The 21,509-nt window shown below is 36.5% G+C and overlaps 2 protein-coding genes and 1 long non-coding RNA gene across 6 annotated transcripts; 1 reads left to right on the plus strand and 2 right to left on the minus strand.

The window, feature by feature from the left end:
- Window positions 1–4,247: 4,247 nt before the first annotated feature.
- On the minus strand, window positions 4,248–6,218 carry LOC111801696. Its single transcript, XR_002816169.1, has 2 exons — window positions 6,138–6,218; window positions 4,248–4,572 (listed from the first exon to the last, which is right to left on the minus strand). It is a non-coding gene; the product is annotated as an uncharacterized LOC111801696 (long non-coding RNA).
- A 3,033-nt stretch (window positions 6,219–9,251) lies between these two features.
- LOC111801691 (sphingoid long-chain bases kinase 1-like) lies at window positions 9,252–15,007 on the minus strand. The gene is made up of 9 exons (XM_023685798.1): window positions 14,860–15,007; window positions 13,916–14,476; window positions 13,450–13,821; window positions 13,052–13,145; window positions 12,901–12,938; window positions 12,421–12,567; window positions 11,720–11,819; window positions 10,061–10,992; window positions 9,252–9,883 (listed from the first exon to the last, which is right to left on the minus strand). The coding sequence occupies exons 1-9, from the start codon at window positions 14,956–14,958 to the stop codon at window positions 9,734–9,736; spliced, it is 2,493 nt and encodes an 830-aa protein (XP_023541566.1). The 5' UTR covers window positions 14,959–15,007; the 3' UTR covers window positions 9,252–9,733.
- A 1,780-nt stretch (window positions 15,008–16,787) lies between these two features.
- LOC111802613 (F-box/LRR-repeat protein At4g29420) lies at window positions 16,788–21,336 on the plus strand. Of its 4 annotated transcripts, none has more exons than XR_002816269.1 (3): window positions 16,788–17,415; window positions 18,660–20,297; window positions 20,885–21,336. XR_002816269.1 is itself a non-coding variant. In XM_023687045.1 (2 exons), exons 1-2 carry the CDS (start codon window positions 16,956–16,958, stop codon window positions 19,547–19,549), a joined length of 1,350 nt encoding a protein of 449 aa, XP_023542813.1. In that variant the 5' UTR covers window positions 16,788–16,955; the 3' UTR covers window positions 19,550–21,336. The 4 variants fall into 4 exon arrangements, 1 of the variants encoding a protein (XP_023542813.1); XR_002816268.1 differs by having other exon boundaries at window positions 18,660–19,874; window positions 20,179–21,336; XR_002816270.1 differs by having other exon boundaries at window positions 18,660–19,874.
- The last annotated feature ends 173 nt before the right edge of the window (window positions 21,337–21,509 follow it).

Raw genomic sequence — 21,509 nt, forward strand, 5'->3', positions numbered from 1 at the left:
TTTTTATATTAAAAAATATATATAATGTCGGTGATTGGAAACTATAATAATTAGTGGGGAAAATCACAACCACTTCGGAAAATTAATATTGAGCCTTTTATTTTATTTTATTTTATTTTTATTTTTATTTTTATTTTTATTATATTGTATGGTTTATTATAATGTTTAAATAAGCACCACATAAAAAGCGCTTTCCAGAGATATTGTTTGAATGTGACAAATGAATAATTGAAACCATATAACAAACATTCAATAATTAAGTTAATTATTAGTGTATTATAAGATTTAATCTAATTTAATTTAATTTAAAGTATGATTTGATTAAATAGATATAAATAAAGGCGTTCGAGGATTTAAATTCCTTGCTCGAACCAATAAAATAAGTGTTCAAATATTGATGTTTATTTTTGTGGAGATCGAGACGGAGATTTCCGGCGAGAAATTTGCAGAGTCGGGTCTCTCCTGAATAATTTTTCTCTGTTTATTACTCTTTAAAAAAACTATTTTAAGGTTTTCATTTTTTAATATAATATTTATTTAATTTTTTTAAAAAAATATCTAATTTTGATATTATATATTACTATCAATGTCTCAAAATTAACTCTTTATTTAGTATAACCAAAAAGTGTATATTTTTTTAATATATGTTGAAAATATATTTTTGTTAGGCGGGGACGAGGAATATAATCCTGTCCTAGCTCTATTTATCTAACGGGAAAATAATGCTTCTCACTCCCTCCCGTATTCCCCATTAAAGCAGGGAATCCACTCCCCGTTCAGGGATGGTCCTCGACCCCACAGGTAAAATGGACATTTCTAGATACCTTCGCCTGACGCCATTCCTAGACCTGTTAGACGGGCCTAATTGCCTTCGTGACAAGAATGATTCATTTAGATCCACATTAGAGTCCACATTAGAATGAGAATTCAGTTAAGTACCTTTCGAAGTCTTAAGTTCATAAAAACGCTTTCAAAAAGTCAATACATAGATTGAACTTGTAAATACTCTATACTTAATAAAAAAAAAAAAAAAATCGGATCTATTGACTTTACAAATTACATAAACTCCGGCTAAAAAAATTCTCAAATTAGATCAGACTTTAACTTGTTACACAAGTTTGTTTGGTTTGCTCGACACTCAAAATATTTAATGCTAAATTATTACAAAACCTGAAGGGTCGCTAAAGTGGTCACCCAAAACGGTACTCAGAGATGCCGCCAGTTACAAAAGATGGATCGTTAGTTACTCTAGTGGTCGGCGGCAATAGTAGTTGCACGATAACCATTGGTTACCGACAACAATAGCACAAGGGTATTTTAGTCATTTTTAAATATCATAAAATTTTGCGATGATTTCAGTTATCAAACACTAAAACGACGTTTTTTTTTTCTTTTCAAAATTAAACGCTTAAAGGGTAAATGACACGGATCTAATCGGCACCAAACGAGACAAATTGGTTGGTTCATTCATTTCACAAGGGACCTCTTTCATGAAAGTGCAAAAACATAACATTATTTCTTCATAAAAGATGGTGGACGATATTTGGTACAGGTTTGGACATTTTGTACCAACTGACAGCCAAGAATCTCTCCCAACCCTAAGTGTTTTAAATCATTTTGTATAATGTAATAATATTTAATTTTAAGATCAAATTTATTTATTGGACTGCTTTAATAATGTCATATTTTGAAAATAATTTTGTCCTAATTAATTCTTTTATATAATTATCTGATTCTATATTTTTAATAATAAGTATTTTAATTATAACAAATTTGGTAGAATTCTTTATATAAGTGTGGAAACCTCTTCCTAACAAACGCGTTTTAAAATCGTGAGGTTGATGACAATACGTATTAAGTTAAAGCGGACAATATCTGTTAGCAATGGGCTTGGACTGTTACAAATGGTACCAGAGCTAGATACTAAACAATGTGTCAGCGAGGACACTTGGGCCTCTAAGGGCGTGGATTGTGAGATATCACATCGATTGAAGAGAAGAACGAAACATTTTTTAGAAGGGTGTGGAAACCTCTCCCTAACAGACGCAATTTAAAATCGTGAGGCTGATAATGATACATATCGGGACAAAATGGACAATATCTGATAGTAGTAGTCTTGGACTATTACAAATGATATAAGAGCTAGACATTGAGCATGTGCCAGCGAAGACGCTTAGTCACCAAGGTAGGTGGATTATGAGATCTCACATCTGTTGGAGAGGAGAACGAAACATTCCTGATAAGAATGTGGAAACCTCTCCCTAACATACGCGATATAAAATCGTGAGGCTGACGACGATACACGTCGAGCAAAAGCGGACAATATTTGCTAACAGTGGGCTTGGACTATTTACAAATGGTATCAGACCTAGACATTGAGCGGTGTGTCTGCGAGGATGTTGGGCCCCCAAGGGGGGTGGATTGTGAGATTCTACCTCAGTTGGAGAGGAGAACGAAACATTCCTTATAACGATGTGAAAACCTCTCCTAAACAGACACGATTTAAAATCGTGAGGATGACGACAATACGCATCGAACCATAGTGGTGGGCTTGGACTGTTACACTTTTGTAATTATATCATCTCCTCCATTGTTTATCGGGTTCGTTGTTGGAGTTTCTATCTAGCCTCATAGGTACATTATTATCCTAAATATTGATTATATTCATGAAGGTCGTCTCTATATCGATATATCGATCTCCGATTCTCATATACGAGATCGTGCATGAAGACAAAAAACTAATTTTGGAGGAGAGCTTAGCAACAATAAGAGCCGACCTTCATGAATATAATTTAGGTGTTGATGGAGGTTAAAGGTCTTCATTGGGGAAATGAATTGATATTGAAGCAAGAAATTTACCCAACTCACATCAGTTAAAATCAAACTAATCAATCTGACAATCCAAATGATTTCTAACCCATGTCAGATGAAGTGGTTAAACTTGTCAGACAAAGGTTATTTTCCTTATAAACATGGTAAAATCAACAAAACAAATCATGGTAAATAACACCATATGCTCCTACTGCTACAAATTAAGGCAATAATCAGAGGAAAAACAGATATTTCTCTCAAGTATTGACGGTTCTTCATTGCATAAACTCAACTAATCAGGCATTGATACGACATCCGCTAAGCTCGAGGTTAAATTACGCTACTACGCTATGGAATGTACCTCTATAACTTACCCTTTGTCAACCTTGAGAGTTTCATTTTTTCTGCCATCAGTTTCATGTGTAGTGTCACAATTGCACTCTTGTAACCGTAGGATAACGATTGTGTGACACTTGTTCTAACCCAACGAATATGTCAGCCGTGAGAAATTCGAGCTTTGCGGACAACGTCAGCGTATGCTCGAACCTCAGATCACGTTGGTGAGAAATGTTTTAGAAAACATGAGCAAGGAAATACATTTGAAAAGAATAGAAGAAGACATCGTTATATGGCTATAACCAAATAAAAAAACATCATAACTTAAATAGCATATAACTCAGGGTAGGAAGAATTGACGATTAGTCGTATCTTCCTATAGTACATTTTGGGACATTTTAGCCCTGACGGGTGTAGACATGATTTTGGTGAACAGTCATACACCCCCATATTGACACAGCAAGAAATAGTAAAAACCTATCTAAGATGAAAGCATGTAAAAGGGGGTTTGTAATGGGCATGTGGCCATGAACAACACGTCCCAAACAAGCATAACCGAGACATCCGACATGTAGTCATAAACAATTGGACAAGCATGACCGTGACACTTAACAAAGACCAAAGACCAAAGACCAAGGACGCTCTTTAGAATTGAAAACTTGATACTTCACACAACAAATCTGAAAATTTGCAACAATCTATGTTGACGAAAATTTATTAAATATGTCATGCTGGTAGAGAGATTTGAGAATCGCTTATCTAATGTAATGCAGGAGATCAAAAGCATGCAAAGATGTATAAAATTCTACACCCATCTCATTCCACTAAGAAAACATATTAAGCTTTCAACAAGAAAACAACAAATTAGTTCTTGTATGCTTTTCAGCAATCTTAGGGGCTTTGTCCCCAAACTTCATAATGAGATTCATCCTTAAACACCTCTAACTTTAGAACTCGGGTCCATATTGTACGACTATAGAACAAATCATCTTCGAGTAAGGTCGTTAAAACACCTCTAACTCTCCCCACTCTTATCTGCAGGGTGCATTTTTTCATCTCATCTAGAGTCATTCATGTTCATCACTTGAGCTCTTTTGAGCTATGGCAGAGGTCATCATGTAGAGTTATTAAATAAAATAACGTGCACAATATGCAAATTGCAATTATTTCCATGATAGCAAAAGACAATCCAGTTGTGAGACTCACATCGGTTGAGGAAGAGAACGAACTATTCTTTTATAATGGTGTAGAAAGCTCTCCCTTGAGACGCGTTCTAAAAACCTAGAGGGGAAGCCCGAAAGGGAAAACCCAAAGAGCTAGACACCAAATGGTATGTCAACAAGGACGTTGAGTCTCGAAGGAGGGTGGATTATGAGATCCCACATCGATTGGAGAGGGAAACGAGTGCCAACGAGGATGTCGGACCTCGAAGGAGGTCGATTGTGAGATCCCACATCAGTTGGAAAGAGGAACGAAACATTTCTTATAAGGGTGTGGAAACTTCTCCCTAACAGACGCGTTTTAAAAACCCTGAGAGGAAAGGCCAAAGCAGACAATGTCTACTAGCAATGGGCTTGGGCCGTTCCATTTCCAATAAATACGACAAAGGCATTCATTGTTAAGTTTCTACTACAGAATGGCAACAAATTGGCACTAGAAAGAAATCAGAAGTTTCTACTACAGAAGTTTACTAAATGTATGTATGATGTAACGATAAGCATATTATACACCTTGTGAGGCTAATTATCGGTACAATTCAATTGGTTTTTGTGAAACTCTTCACGGAATCAGTTCATGTAACAACCCAAGTCCACCGCTAGCCGATATTGTTCTCTTTAGGCATTTCCGTCCGGGCTTCCCCTCAAGGTTTTAAAAACACGTCTACTAAGGAGAGGTTTTCACACCCTTATAAGTAATGTTTCGTTCCCCTCTCCAACCAATGTGGGATCTAACAATCCACCCCCCTTGGGGACCCAGCGTCCTCGCTAGCACACCTTCGATGCCTGACTCTGATGCCATTTGTAACAGCTCAAGCCCACCGCTAACAGATATTGTCCTCTTTAGGCTTTCCCTTCCGAGCTTCCTCTCAAGGTTTTAAAACACGTCTACTCGGGAAAGGTTTCCACACCCTTATAAGGAATGTTTCGTTCTCCTCTCTAACCAATGTGGGATTCTCACCGTTCAATTTGGACCAAGCCAACTCAAAACTACCTAATCAACCATCCATTAAACCAGAATGCAAGAAGTAGCTACAACAACTTTTACAATAATCATATTAACAAATAACCCAGTATTTAAGAACCATGTTTCTGGCACTCTTACACTTATTCGACTTGTTAGTACAATAGCGTACAAAGTCAATATGGGTCCGACATTTGTTAGACACGTATTTGAACACCTTGTAAGCATACTAAGTAGACACATAACAATATACCACAAAAATAATAAATTTGAGAGCAAAAGAAATCAAACTAATTTTTTAAGCATATAATTGAATCAACTCATTGACACAATTTCCATCTTGTAAGAAAATGATATTCGTTTTAATAAACGTGTCTTCCCGTGTCCATGTCGTGTAGTGTCTGTGTCTCGTATCTATATCTATTCGTGCTTCTTTGCCAAGTATGATCCATGAAATAGGTACTCACTCCATACCTCAAGTCTATACTCCCTTAATAATCATCTAAAGTAAGGCTTCCTATTTCCTCCCACTAATTCTTATCCTCATCAGTAATTAGTCACTGAAATTTCTTATTCAAAGCAAAACATAAACTGCAGCAGTCACAAGAATCAAGTAGGCATTTATCTTCACACTAGAGGTTCAAACGGTTAGACGAACACGACTCTCCACAATGGTATGATATTATCCACTTTGAGCATAAGCTCTCGTGGCTTTGCTTTGAGCTTCCCCCAAAAGGCCTCATACCAACGGAGAGAATATTCTTTGTTTATAAACCCATGATCATTCCCTAAATTAGCCGNTGTCGGACCTCGAAGGAGGTCGATTGTGAGATCCCACATCAGTTGGAAAGAGGAACGAAACATTTCTTATAAGGGTGTGGAAACTTCTCCCTAACAGACGCGTTTTANTCTTCGTGCCTTCGAGGAGGCTTGACCCCTTTTTCTTTTTGGAGTCCTTTGTTCGACATTTGAGGATTTACCNCTGAGAGGAAAGGCCAAAGCAGACAATGTCTACTAGCAATGGGCTTGGGCCGTTCCATTTCCAATAAATACGACAAAGGCATTCATTGTTAAGTTTCTACTACAGAATGGCAACAAATTGGCACTAGAAAGAAATCAGAAGTTTCTACTACAGAAGTTTACTAAATGTATGTATGATGTAACGATAAGCATATTATACACCTTGTGAGGCTAATTATCGGTACAATTCAATTGGTTTTTGTGAAACTCTTCACGGAATCAGTTCATGTAACAACCCAAGTCCACCGCTAGCCGATATTGTTCTCTTTAGGCATTTCCGTCCGGGCTTCCCCTCAAGGTTTTAAAAACACGTCTACTAAGGAGAGGTTTTCACACCCTTATAAGTAATGTTTCGTTCCCCTCNTTGGACTTTCATCGTCCAACAGAAACAACAGCAGCCCTACAGGAGTAACCCATTTTGAAACCATTTGATTTGACATGTATTGGATGACTAAATTTCCCTCTTGGTTCAATTATTTTACAGAGCCACATAGAAAATCGAGACAGTTAAGCAGCTCAAAGGAAAAACATTCGAGCATTTTCTACATTACAAGGCAAAAGAGTAAATGATGTAAATGGAAGAGGATCAAACCTTGAAAGGTTGATAATANTGGGGACCCAGCGTCCTCGCTAGCACACCTTCGATGCCTGACTCTGATGCCATTTGTAACAGCTCAAGCCCACCGCTAACAGATATTGTCCTNTAATACTGCACAAAGGAGTTCGGAATCGGAAAAACAGTAATTGCCTTGGTCTGGAGATTCAATCAGCCTGATTAAACGTATTCAAATTCATCCTCCTTGAGATGAGCGACGAATTTGACCGGAGGCCGGCCTTCAACCGGAACAACAAACTCCACCTTATACGGAAGATTAGCAGAAACATGTTTCCCCTTCCAAACGCGTACATAGTCCTTCACCACCCCTTCCATCCCCTCAAGATTCGCCTCCGGCAACTTAGCAACATGATACACCTTCAAAGGTACCTTANACGTCTACTCGGGAAAGGTTTCCACACCCTTATAAGGAATGTTTCGTTCTCCTCTCTAACCAATGTGGGATTCTCACCGTTCAATTTGGACCAAGCCAACTCAAAACTACCTAATCAACCATCCATTAAACCAGAATGCAAGAAGTAGCTACAACAACTTTTACAATAATCATATTAACAAATAACCCAGTATTTAAGAACCATGTTTCTGGCACTCTTACACTTATTCGACTTGTTAGTACAATAGCGTACAAAGTCAATATGGGTCCGACATTTGTTAGACACGTATTTGAACACCTTGTAAGCATACTAAGTAGACACATAACAATATACCACAAAAATAATAAATTTGAGAGCAAAAGAAATCAAACTAATTTTTTAAGCATATAATTGAATCAACTNTTTTTCCTCTTATCTGGAAGAAGAGAATCAGAATGATTGGATATTTTCCACTCTAAAAATTATATAATAACCAATTTTATTTATTTATTTATTTTTGAAAAAATAAAATTAAATATAAAAGAGAGGTTTTTTTTTTTTTTTTTTTTTTTTTCCTCTTATCTGGAAGAAGAGAATCAGAATGATTGGATATTTTCCACTCTAAAAATTATATAATAACCAATTTTATTTATTTATTTATTTTTGAAAAAATAAAATTAAATATAAAAGAGAGGTTTTTTTTTTTTTTTTTTTTTTTTTTTTTTTTTTTTTTTTTTTTTNTTTTTTTTTTTTTTTTTTTCCTCTTATCTGGAAGAAGAGAATCAGAATGATGCCACGTGTACTTTTCCTTATCTGGTGGATATGTGAATGTGTGATTATCGCGCTGTCGTTCTCCGCTTCATCGTCTTACGACAAATCGTCCGAAATTAGAATTTTCGAAAATTATTTTTTTTAGTTTCGTGTTTATTTAGTCGTAAATTTGAAATGATCAAATATGTAATTACATGAAAATTGAATTTTTATATTTTGTGTTTATTTAGTAAGAAATATGTACTTAGGTAAAAATTCAATTTTTTTTTAATTTTATATCAAATTTTAGACTAGTATTATTTACATATTTACTAAATTTTAAATAAAATATTTTAGGTATATTAAACATAAAATTTAATTAAATTAAAATTTTTATATAGAATTATTAAACACATAATTGAAAATTTATAAACCTATGTTGGTTCAAGGACAGTATAAATAGAATTATAATATGAAACACAAAATTATACCAAAATGGAAAGTTTATAATATTTAATAGTTTAGGGAAGTATGAACAAGTTTAAAGACCAAACGTACCTACCAAGAAATGTCTCGACCAAATTTCAACGAGATAATCGTACCTATCATAGCCAAGAATATCAAAGGGAAGGGGGAAAACCAGCTAAGCAAATGATAATAATAACTCGTACCTTCGAAGAAATGTCTCAACCAAATTTCGACAAGATAATCAATAAGCCACTCGAACCTGTTCAATTGCTAACAACTTATTTAGTAACGGTCTTACTAGGATTATAATATTAACATAGCCAAGGAAATCAAAGAGAAGGGGGGAAACCAGCTAAGCAAATATATTAATAACTCATCATACCTACAAAGAAATGTCTAAACCAAATTTCAATTATCGACGAGTTCATCGATAAGCTACTCGAACCTGTTCAATCGCTAGTAACTTATTTAGAAACGCTCTTACTAGGATTATAATATAAACATAGCCAAGAATATCAAAGGGAAGGGAGGAAAACCAGCTAAGCAAATGATATTAATAACTCATACCTACCAAGAAATGTCTCTACCAAATTTCAACTATCCACAAGTTCATCGATAAGCTACTCGAACCTGTCCAACCGCTAATAACTATTTAGAAATGCTCATACTAGGATTATAATATAAACATATCAAAGGGAAGGGGGTAAACTTGGAGAGGAGGGCAGACCAAAAGCTCACAGTCACGTATATACAATATAAGTATCTCCAGAAAACTTGTGAAGAAGGTAAATAGGAAGAACTAAATCGAGTTGACAGGGAGTTGAGTGTGCAGCTTATGTCGGCTTATACAATGATACTGATATGATATGGGTACAAAATACACAACAAGGGAATTCAAGAGGCGGGATATAACTGATGGACAAAAGGCGACACGTTTTCTGAACGAAAGATTTACAGTGGCTTCGATTTGTTCGGAGGTAGAGCAGATCTGTGAGATGGGAAATATGTAGGAAATAATGCACAAAGATTCTCTATTATGGTATAAGGCTTGCTCCGCATGTTACACGACCACACGACGAAAAATGCGCAAATGTTGACACCATTATCCATCAAGGATGGTTGAAGATGACGACGTTAAACGAAATGTGATCATCAGTCAGTGACGCATCAAAATATTTCAGATATAAGGATTACTTGGTTATACGTGATGGCCATGAAATCGACCGATAAGTCTGCATTGTTCTGGAAGCAAAGAAGAAACGACTTGGCCAGTGAGGGGGAAAAGCTCACCATCAATGCCGCAGCCATTGTGTGTATGCTTACCAGGTTTAATCTTCACTGACTTCACCTGTATCGAGAACAAGTAACGTTATAGGTAACGACGCTCGACTGTCTAAAATCTTTACCATTCTACATATATTTTTACTGAAAATGTAGCTGGATGGAGCTTTAAAATCTCTATCACTTCCACCGTTTTACAAAGACCTAATTGCAAGGCTAAATGGGAAGGTAAGAGTATGCAAACCTTGACATATTCAACAAATGGCAACGAAAGGTGTCGACCCATCTGAAGCAGCAAAAAAAATCGCAACAGCCTTAGTCGTCCACTCCCATGAACCAGAAGCAAGTCGAGAGTATTGTCGTCGTGCTCAGATCTTGGGGCCACTACCTGAGAACTCTGAACAGTTCTACAAGCATGGTTACAAACTATGATTCCAAGAAATTTCCCCTTCTTAGTAACCCATTTATCTTCAACAGGAACTTGCTCTGTTGGACCTTCTTCTGCATCATTTGTTGGACCTGGCAATTCAATAGGATGTTCAACAACCCAATTAGACTCGGGATCCCACTTCGGTTCTGCATCCCAAATCGGACCCGGATCAGATAGTGTTGAAGATATATCCTCTCTGTCATTATTTGCAGCATTGCCCCAGGAACATCTAGTGGTGTCTTGTGTTGTAATCAACCCAGTCCACCCCTTGTCTGTCCTAGACTTTGACCTGGTCCTTGGCCAGTTGGGAGTAGCTGAAAAGGGTGGCTGTGGATGGATAACTTCGGGCTCCGCAGTTACATTGCTCCTTCCTGATGAAAGGCGCTTTGATTTAGGATCGAGACCACGTACATAATCAGATGGTTCAGTGCTAGCACGAGTGCTACTACAGTTTGTATCCAAGTCTCCACCAGACATTCGACTAGGCGTCATTATGGAATCAATGCTTGATAAACTAGATGCCCTCGGGATTCCCTCTTTGCTTGATCTTCGCATTATATCTGTGTATAAATCTGACATGTCAACAACTTCATGTTCAGCAGGGCGTTTTCCTTCATCCTCTAATGATGCTGGAAGGTATTCCAATTCAAAACTGTACTTCGGTAAGCATAAGAACTTGAGAAATCCAGCAACAAAGTAACGTAGAGGACCAAACCGCTTCTGATACTTCTCAGAAAGTTCCAACACTGTAACAAAAGGCAAAATTCAAACCATCTTCATCGATGAAACAAAACCCATGTAATTTATATGTCAACATATTAATGGAAATTCATTTCTTAGGCGAAAAAGAAAAGTTGCATCTACAAAAACTTGTGTATGATACCCAAATGAAGGCAGGCCAGCCTACTCAAAAGCCATCCTCAGCTTTATTCACACCACAATCTCATCTATCAAAAACAGAGAAATAATTTTGAAGCCTCGAGCAATGAAAACTTAATTTCAAGCTTATCACGAGAGAGAGGTTTGCCCCATGAGGATGAACCAAGTATTTCAACAAGCATGACTTGATAGCAAACAGAAAGTAGGCCTCGCTATTTTGTTTCTAACTTTTTGTTTAAGAAATTAAGCTTACAAAGATTACTTACACCTATGTTGTTTGTTTTAGTTTATCTTTTTACTTTTGATTCTTTCATAATACTTCTGAATTATAGAAAAACTCAAAAAGAGATGAATTTATACCATAAAAAGGTGTGAATTGACAAGAGAACAACGAAAGATGTACATAATACAATGCTGCAAGGTATACCATTGTAAATAGAAAAGTATAAAAGTTGATGGCATAGAGAGCAAGGGGAAAGAAAAACTTCCATGAGCACGAAAAAAGAGAAGCATGGCCCTATTCACTTCACCCTATCAACATTAGTTTAGAACACTAATCTAAATGATAAAATGAATTAAAAAATCATTACTTACCATCACTGACAAATCCATAATATGAGACTGTCAACCCAAAATGAATAACACCCGATTTGATCCATTCAACAGCAAAAACATCAGTTGCAGTAAGACCACCCTAGGAAAAATAAAAATCACCACAGCATGAGAGAGAGAGAAACATAGCTAATAACAATAATCTTGAAACAACCAAAATTTCAATGCCTATAGAATCTTGCCCATGTGGTGTATATAAAAAGTTGGGTTATAGGTGAAGAAATCATGATGAGTTGTGTATCCACACAAGCATGGATATGCGTGCATACATCTGGTAATAACATCATCATGCAATTATTTTTTTGACATGAGAACTACTCGTACGTTCATATAAGAGGTGATTTTAACCACTTCCCACGTGAGCATGTCCTCATTATTTTAATAAATTACACAACCTACGTTTCATCCAGGAACAGGAAACGTAAATCCCAATATTTACCTTTGCTAGAAAAGACCTTAGGTACAAAAGCAAACACAACAAGAAAATATCTTGTAAAACTCACAAAAAACACATGTTGTAAACTACAAATCTGGAGCAATACTGCATCCTAACTGGGTTTCCAAACCATGGAAACCCTGTTCATATATCTAGGAACAATAAAAAAATAAATAAATAAATAAAGAAATATGTGATCGTGGTATAACTTTATAGATACCCCAAGTTAACCATAAAAAGTTTTCACCTTCACAATAGCCATGGCAGCAGAAATAGGATCTCTAACACCAAGAACAGTCCAAACCAACGAATTATCAGAACCTGCAGGTATTATTCCAATTGGAATAGAAATTCCTTCCTTCTGGTTGTCTCTACTTAATAGACCATTCAAAACCTGCAAAGTCACAAAGGCTGATGTGATTTATATTTCTTAATAGACCACTAAAGAAATACAAAGCCAAAAACAATGTCTAGCACTACGATAAGGTGAGGGGGAAAATTTGGAGCCTCTATAAAATAAAACAAGTCTATCCCCCCTTTTGAAACAAATAAAGCATACTTTTAAAAGAAAATTAGAAATCAACTTTCAACGAGAAAAGAAAGACAGAAACAAAAGATGCCTCATAAAATTCGAAGGACAACTCAAGAATACACAATTACACATAAGAGCCCCAACCGTTGTTAATGCCCAAAGAGAATTATTAGAAAAGATAGCTAACTGGCTAACCTCATTAATAATACCATCACCTCCAACACAAATAATTCCTGAAAATTGAAGAGATGGATTCATTATTTAAAGAGGGAGAAGATAATCTGATATATACATAAACCAGAAATAACATTTCTTTATCATAATAGAGCACATCAAATAGAAATACCATCGGGGCAGCTGCTTATGTCAACAGTAGATGCGAGCTTTTTGGCATGGCCTGCAGATGTTGTTTTAATCACTTCCAATTTGAACCCTGCAAGCTGTTAAGGTTTGCCAAAAGAAAAAAAAAAAAAAAAAAAAAATGNTTCTAATCCATGAGAAAACTACCAAATCAATTCACCACAGTAAAGGAAAAGATCCAAATCCAAATTTTCAACTACACCCAAGAATAGGAATGTTCAACTTCCATCATGAGTTTAATACTATATCAGTAGGCCTTGATACAAAAGGTCAATAAAGGCTTTGTACTCATTGTTATTTGTTGGGTATTAGCTAAAGACAAAAATCAAGTTGACTGGAAAGAGGGTGGTTCATATACCCATTTAGAACATGGATAAATCATACCTTGAATATTGGTTCAACAATCCCGTGAAAAACTTTAGTTGAGCGGCCTCGTCCAGAGCGTGGATTTAATATCACAAGCATTTTTGGTGGATTCTTGCATTTGAAAAGTAATTCAGGAGGTGTATCAACCGGAATTAATTCTGAAGATGCCTGCTTCTTTGAGGAGAGTAAGGGATGAGGCAAACAATTTACGTAGCAGTGCTGATCTGCAAAACCACCAACCCACTGAACTGCCTCTTCCACGCTAGAAGACAAAAAGCGATAATCTCTCGGCTTCCTCCTGGGCTTCATTAAACAAGAAAGACCACATGGACCTTTCTGCAGTGGATATGAGTGAATTGTAAAATGCCTGAGACCAACATTGTACGAGACCTGTCAAAATGGGGCATAGTATCATTAATTCATCAATACATCCAACAGAAAATCATGGACCTTGTGTTTTGCTGAGACGTAAAGAAAAGCTTACTGAAACGACATCTTCCAGAAGTAGCATGTGAGAACCCCATATCAAGGCCGTGCTAGTAAGTTTAGCATCAAAACTTTCTCGATCAGCAACACCAGTGTCATCAGAAACATTCTTGTCCGAATTCTTTCTCTTGTCCAAAATCAGCTTACCGGATAAAACTGTATAGCCCAATAAATCAGACTTTTCATCTCCACCAATGTCAATCCTATGCTCAAATTTCTTCGGCTTGTCACGATCAGCACTCGAGGTCATGGTGAACTTCGAGATAGAGGAATTAATCTCACTACCTCGCCTAGAAGAAGACTTGGCCTTGCTGCGCTTCTCAGGGAAGACAATGGGCGAGGAGTGTTGTCCGCCGGTTGCTATTTGCGAGCACAACCCCAATCGCCTAATAGACTTCTGAGGCGTTGTCAGCCTCAAAGACGATGAAGAAAGAGCATTTTCATTACTGTTCCTAGAAAGGCCCTCACTCTGCTGCATATCGAAACAATTCCGCCCGAATATATAAACAGAGAAGCACTGCGACGAACACGCACATCCAAACCCCGCACTCAATGCCCTCTGTACATTAAGGTTGAGTACGAGACGGAAGATAGGAGAAGCAATTTTTCGTTTCAAATAAACAAAAAATGAGCTGTAAATGGCGATCCAACTCTCCTAAATTCCAACTGTACTAACAATCCATTCAAACAATAAAAGCTCACAATTGCCTAAGCAATTGCGTGAAATATCGCAACAGCTAATAAGCGCACGCAAATCAAGATTCTAGGGAATACGAAATGGCCTTCAATTCAACAATTAAACGACGAATCAGACAAAAAAAACTCAGAACGAAATTTGATGCAGGCGCTTGAAAAAAAAAAAAAAAAACCTAAGGAGCTAATCAGATCTTATGCTAGTCGAATCTGAAAAAACTGCGGCCAAATTTGATAAACAAACCCTACCAATTTCAGTTCAGACCTGCCATAGATCCTCGCTCCCCAGGTGGCTTTGCCGGCGGAGAATCGAAGAAATTGCGCACTCAAACCTAAAGCCTCTGTCATTCGAAGCTCGGCATCAAAAATAATATCGTTTCAATGGTGAGGAACCTTTCATTTTGTGTCTCTTTATTTTCTTTATTTTATTTATTTATTTATTTTATTTATTTATTTATTTATAATCAAGAAATACTCAGTTTAGTGGAATAGTTGGTGAACAATAAATAAATAAATAAATAAATAAATAATAGCTCCAGACGAGCTTCCAAATATACCTTTTTCTCTCTCTTTTTTTCTTTTTCTTTTCCTTTTATTATTTTTTTCTTTTTTTTTTTTAATTTTTTCTCTTGTAAAAATTCACTTAAAAAATTAAAACTCTATTTTTTGTGTTTATTTTATTTTCTCAAAAAAAAAAAATCACTATTTAATTTTAAGCTCTAACTTTATATAAAAAATTAATTAAATTATAAATTTAGTCTAAAATTTATTATATATAAAATTAATTTATAAAACGATCAATTAAATCGAATTTGTGCAGTAACGATCAATCTTGGGTTAAAAATAAATGAAAATTTTATAAATCGAATTGGTTTCTGGATTCTGGGTTCCCGAGCCCGAGCCCAATCAATTTGTCAATATGATTATTTTTGTGAGTGGCAAATTTTTAATTGAATATTTAAAAATAATTAAATAGATGTTATAATAATTAACGTTTTACTTTTATTAAAAAAAAAAAAAAATTGAACCACTCGGACCAACCCAACCCAAGATTTTTGTGATTGGGTTGGGTTCATTACTTAATGAAGGTTGTTTAGGTCAAAAATGTACCGGTAGCATATATTGTCTGCATTGGTACATTATAAATGGTATCAGAGTCAGGCATTGGGCGGTGTGCTAGTGAAGACGTTGGACCCTCAAAGGGGTGGATTGTAAGATCTTATATCAGTTGGAGAGGAGAATGAAGCATACGAAAACCTCTCCTTAGTAGATGCATTTTAAAATCGTGAGGCTGAAAGCGATACATAATGGACCAAAACAGACAATATTTGTTAGTGGTCGGCTTAAAAAAATTATGACAATGAATATAAAATAAAAATTAGAAAAACTAGAAATATCGACCAATTTTCATAAGCATACTATATACTCGTAGAAATAATAATTAAATGACAAAAATGAAGAAGAGTAGAAAAACTGAACTGACACCATAAAATTTTATCGTGATTTTAAAATTTTTACTCCGTTATCTAAAACTCCTTATTTTGGATCAACGACATTTTTGGGACGATAAACCTAATTATTTCTTACTTTTTCGGACGGAATAGTCAAAGAACGAAACTAATTGACCTACTTTCAGTTCTCTGTTTTGTTCTTTTCGCTCGAATTCTCCATGGGCAAAGAGCTAGAGTCAATGTTTTCATATTAGATGTGATAAACCCGACCCTTCTCGACTTCATCGGGCATAATAGTCAGAAGAACCAAACTAAATGCCCTACCTTCAATTCTATGCTTTCCTCTTTCGCTCGGGTTCTCTATAGGCAATGAGCTTGAATCAATATTTTTATATTATATACGATAAACTCGATCCTTTCAGACTCAGTCGAGCGAAATAGTCAAAAGAACGTCGATTCTCTCAAGAATCTTCACGAGCACGGAGCTAGAATCAATGTATAATATTGACAAACTTGATCCTTTCGGAGTCTTTTAATTAATTTAATTATATTATGTCGAATTAAAATAAGTAAATAAATAAAAGCTAGGCTATTGACAATTTCTTAACTATGGTTTGATTTACTTAACCATAATAGGCCAATTAACCAAACTTCGTGGTTAAACCAGCTTTGATTACTATGCTTATCCTTTTGTGTTCATATATATATATATGGTTGGTGTTTGAAGTCCATTGTTTGTTCTTCATGTTTGTCCGTACAGGAGAAACCAAAATGAATATTCTCTGTAACCGTTGTTCGTTAATCGCAATGATCCAATCTCACCGCCAACGAAGAGATGCGTGAATTTATCGCCACAAATTCACAGAATTCTTAAACGTTCTTCTTTTTTCCGCCATGGATGATCTTCCGCCTTCGTTAGTTCTTGAAATCTTGAATCGACTTGCCGATTCCGCCGATTTGGCTCGGTGTCGTGTGGCTTCCAAATCTCTTAATGTTCTTTCACGCGAGGTTAGGTCAGTGAACCTCTTTTGTTCATTGGATCGTTATCTCAAGTCTAGGGCTGTGGAGACGAGGTTGTTAGTAATGCCTTTCAAGGTCATATTGAAGAGTCTGATGAACGATTTTGTGGCTCTTGATTCTGTGTCGATCGGTGTGGAGAAGTCACTTGGACGGATTTCGTATTGGCACGACGATGTTGAGGATTGGTCTGATGACTTGTTCTTGACGGATGTTGGTTTCGCTAGGGAATGGCTGCCGGCGATTGGTAGAGGTTTGACTTCCTTGTCGATAGTGGATTTTTGGGTTCAATCATGCTGGAGGCAATCGAAGATTTTGGCGCTAATTACTTTATGCTGTGAGTTTCGCTATCTTATTGCTTTAAAATATCAATTTCTTTATGGAACTGCTTACGTTCATCTGAAGTTCTAGACGTTTCCACGTCTGGAAGACTGAGAAGTACATGAACCGTTGTTTGAATTGTTGAAAATGTTGGAATTGATTTGCTAGTTCATTATGATCAATAAGAACATGGGACGAAGAAACAGGAAAATGCAATGGATCGCTGTGAGGACGTAGAGGGTAATCTCCAATAATTCTGTATGGCTTTTACAAAGGAAATATGGGATATTGTGGATGGTTAAGAATTTGTATACAAGATTAAATTAATTCATCAGCTTGAATTTATGGGTTAAACGTTATTTTAAAATTGTATCATTGCAGAAGGTACTATCTTTGAACTTATGTGATATTATTTCTTCCCCGGTTAATATATAGTCAACTGCTAGAGTTTCCACTCAAGTTCAAGCCCACTAGTGAGGGTGCTAGGATGAATAAAAGATGTAGCTTAAGTTGTAGTGATTTAACTATCATGTCAACTTTGAAAGTGTGGTAGACTATGAAGTATCATGACACGCCATCTGTTGCCAGCCAGTTCTTAAATCTCAGTTATTATTTCCTCTGTTTTGATGGTAATATAATGAAGTTCGTGTTTATGTGGTCTGGTCATGGCTGAATGAATAGCATAGGTGCACTTGGCTTCCGAAAATGGGAACGATAAGGATGCCAAAAGGGCAACTTCGTGGTGTGTGATTGTGAGATTTTAGAAACACTGAAATTTGGTTAGTAAAGTTATATGGTTGAAATAATTTGGACAAGAGGAGAAAAACGAGCAGGCTTTATAACCCTCAGAAGGATTGTCATAGTCTCCTTTCTTTATTTTATTGACGTCTCATGGATCAGTGCAAGCACTAAGAAACAATCAGTGTTTGAATGGATTTAGGAAAAGAGAGGTTCAGTCTTAGAATCAAGCCGAGTATTTGGTATTCTAGACTATTTACTATTATTATTGTTTTTCACTTAGAGAACTAACTGCTAAAGAATGATTCTCGTTTCCCATCAGTTGAACTTTTGGTCGAGTTTTTCATCCAGGTAGATGTAAGATCTATTAATTTGCCTGATACCCGGATCAATTTGTTTCTATTCGTTTGAAGTGACTTTGGTTATCATCTTGGTTCTAATTTCCATTCAAAATATTTCCATGACCTTAAAATTTTCATGTTATTGTCCATTTTTTTTACCTTGACTTGTTTCTTCTTGTAGGTGGCAATCTTCAGGAACTTGAATTGAAGAATGCTTGGTTGTCAGTGGATGGTCTGAATAGATTGAATTCCCTCAAGTGTCTGACCCTAGAATTTATAAGATTAGATGATGAAGATCTGAGCGAGGTTAACTATAACTTCCCTCATCTTGAAATTCTTAATTTGATAGGGGTTGGAGGCCTAAATGAACCAAAAATTCATCTTTCACACCTTAAAACCTGTCGATGGACAGTGTCAAATGCTCCAGTTTCTCTGAGCATATGTGCACCAAGCCTTTCGAAACTCGAACTGAAGTGTGTCAAACCAAAATCTCTTATTATCCAAACTCCCATGCTATCTGATTTTCATTTTTGTCTACAAGATGCAAGTGGGTTACAAGTTAATGAATTCCCTTGCTTGAGAAAGCTTCAGCTTCATTTTCCGTGTCTTTACAGTCTCATCACAACATTTTCATCTGCAAGAACTATAAAGGAACTCACCCTCAATACAATGCAGCGTGCTGAATCTGTTGAATCTGTTAAGCTTTGCCTTGATACACTGTTTGAAATATTTCCAAATCTTAGCTTTCTTAAATTGGGTCCAGGAGTTTTCTCAGAAGCCGAGACTTGTTATCAAGCTGAAGGTTTGGATGAACGGATAGGGATGAGAGATTTGAAAAAGATTCATGCTAGCCTTGAAACCTATAAGGTTGAGTTAAAACTTCCATTTATCATTCCCATTTTGGAAAAATGTACCGACTCCCTCGATATGGAATTGCTCATCTATCACAATGCCGATTCTCACCTTGCTGGTGGAATCATGTCAAAACGTGCAGTTAATCATCCAAGACCAAAATGGAGATGGGAACTGTGGAAGGAAGGATTAAAAGAACCGTGGGCTAAGGGCATTTAAGCTGTCAAGTGTAATTGTCATAGTGGTGGGACAAACTCTTGCTTCTGAAGGTGCAAAGCTTCAAAAGAGGCAAATCCATGTCGTTTAAAAACTAAGCCTACCCATGTTTTGAAATTGGCAGACTTATGGGGGTTCTAAAGAACGCCAAAGAACTCAGTGGATCAATGGAATGACCCAAAAGCAATCCTACATATGATACCAGGTCTATAAAATTACTTTTTTGATCTTTTATGTTCAGATCTTTGCTTGAAGTCGTCTCCTGTTGATAATTGGTTCGAGAAAAACTGGTGGTGCTGCTGCTGCTGCTGAGAAATTTGAAAAAAGGGTCAGTTCTTTTGCACCTTCATTTTATACTCTACTAGATAGCCTTAATAATTGCAATGATGAGTGTGTACATATTTCCAACCAAATAATGATATTTGTTCCCGACACAAGATTGAATGTCTGATGCCTCTTATTTGGATAGAGAAAGATTAGTTTGTACCATAAACTATTTCATCCATTAACCTGAATGCTATGCTCAGTGATTTGATTGTATGGGGTTTACATACTTAAAAATATTCTTTCAGTGACAGAGCTGGTATTAATTAGATGGTTACACTGCTCATGATGTGAAGTCACTTTGCCAGAGTTTCAGGTTGCTGTGAGCTCCACCCTTTCGATCAACCTGTAAGGATACTTTCTTACCTCTAGGGAAAACATGGTTCCAACAAGAATACAAGACAGCCCAGCCAATTCAGGAGAGCCGGTAACTTTACACCCTAGAACATTGTTCTAATGCTCATAATAAATGCTCCCCTCTTCCTAAAGACAAGCAATCAGATATGGTCAGATATGGTCCTGTTTGGGCGTCTCCAGAAGGTTTTTAAAACGTGTCCGCTATGGAGAAATTTTCTCACCCTTAGAAAGAATGTTTCGTTTTCCTTTCTAACCGAATCCACCCCCCTTCGGGGCCTGCGTCCTTGTTGGTACTCGTTCTCTTCTCCAATTGATGTGGGACCCCCCAATCCACTCCTCTTCGAGACCCAACGTCCCTGTTGGCACACTACCTCGTGTTTATCTCCCTTCAGGGCTCAGCCTCCTCGCTGGTACATCGTCTGGGGTCTAGCTCTGATACCATTTGCAATGGCCCAATCCCACTGCTAACAGCTATTGTTGTCTCGTAAATATAATCTCACTCCCATGCTCATTCGGACAACACTTTCCACTAACGACCTGTCTGGTGGCCTTTTCCCATATCATATCACCCCTCGTAGTGTACATATTACGATTGTGGTTTAACATAAACCTACCAGAAAAAAGGTTGACACTGCTCTGGTCTACTGTGACTCTCAGGGTGCAGCTGTAGAGGGAAGAGTTGGAGTAATCAGATGGGTTGACACTGCTCATGATGTCAAATTGTCATGTTCCTGGGTAGACAAAGGGTTTCATTATTATTATTAAAAGTACTATAATTCAATAGGAATAGAGATTCGAATCTAATATGAGATGAGCATGAGACTTCTTCTTATTCGAATCTAATATGAGATGAGCATGAGACTTCTTCTTATTCGAATCTAATATGAGATGAGCATGAGACTTCTTCATCTCGCAGCATTAAATTGCCCTTTAGAGATCGACAGTTAGTTCTCAATTGCCTACACGATATCTCATTGTGTTCTTGTTGACAGATATCATACCGTTTAATTTTACCGAAGAAACGAGAACAAGAGAGAGGAACATGAATATGAATGGTCAATGTATTGACACTTTGGTATTATAATAATACCAATTGGTTCCCTTTATAATTTGATATTTGATATGTTATTTTATTATGTGTGCTTCATAGTAACGTATTGTAAACGTTTCAAAGTATCGTATGGTAGCACGTAAACGTCTAAACCCGAATCCTATTAATTCATTGTGGTTAATGTGGTAAAGTTTTAAGATGTTATATTAAGGCATTGTAATGCCAATGCTG

This window comes from Cucurbita pepo, chromosome LG09 (assembly GCF_002806865.2).
Source record: "Cucurbita pepo subsp. pepo cultivar mu-cu-16 chromosome LG09, ASM280686v2, whole genome shotgun sequence".
NCBI classification, from domain to species: Eukaryota; Viridiplantae; Streptophyta; class Magnoliopsida; order Cucurbitales; family Cucurbitaceae; genus Cucurbita; species Cucurbita pepo.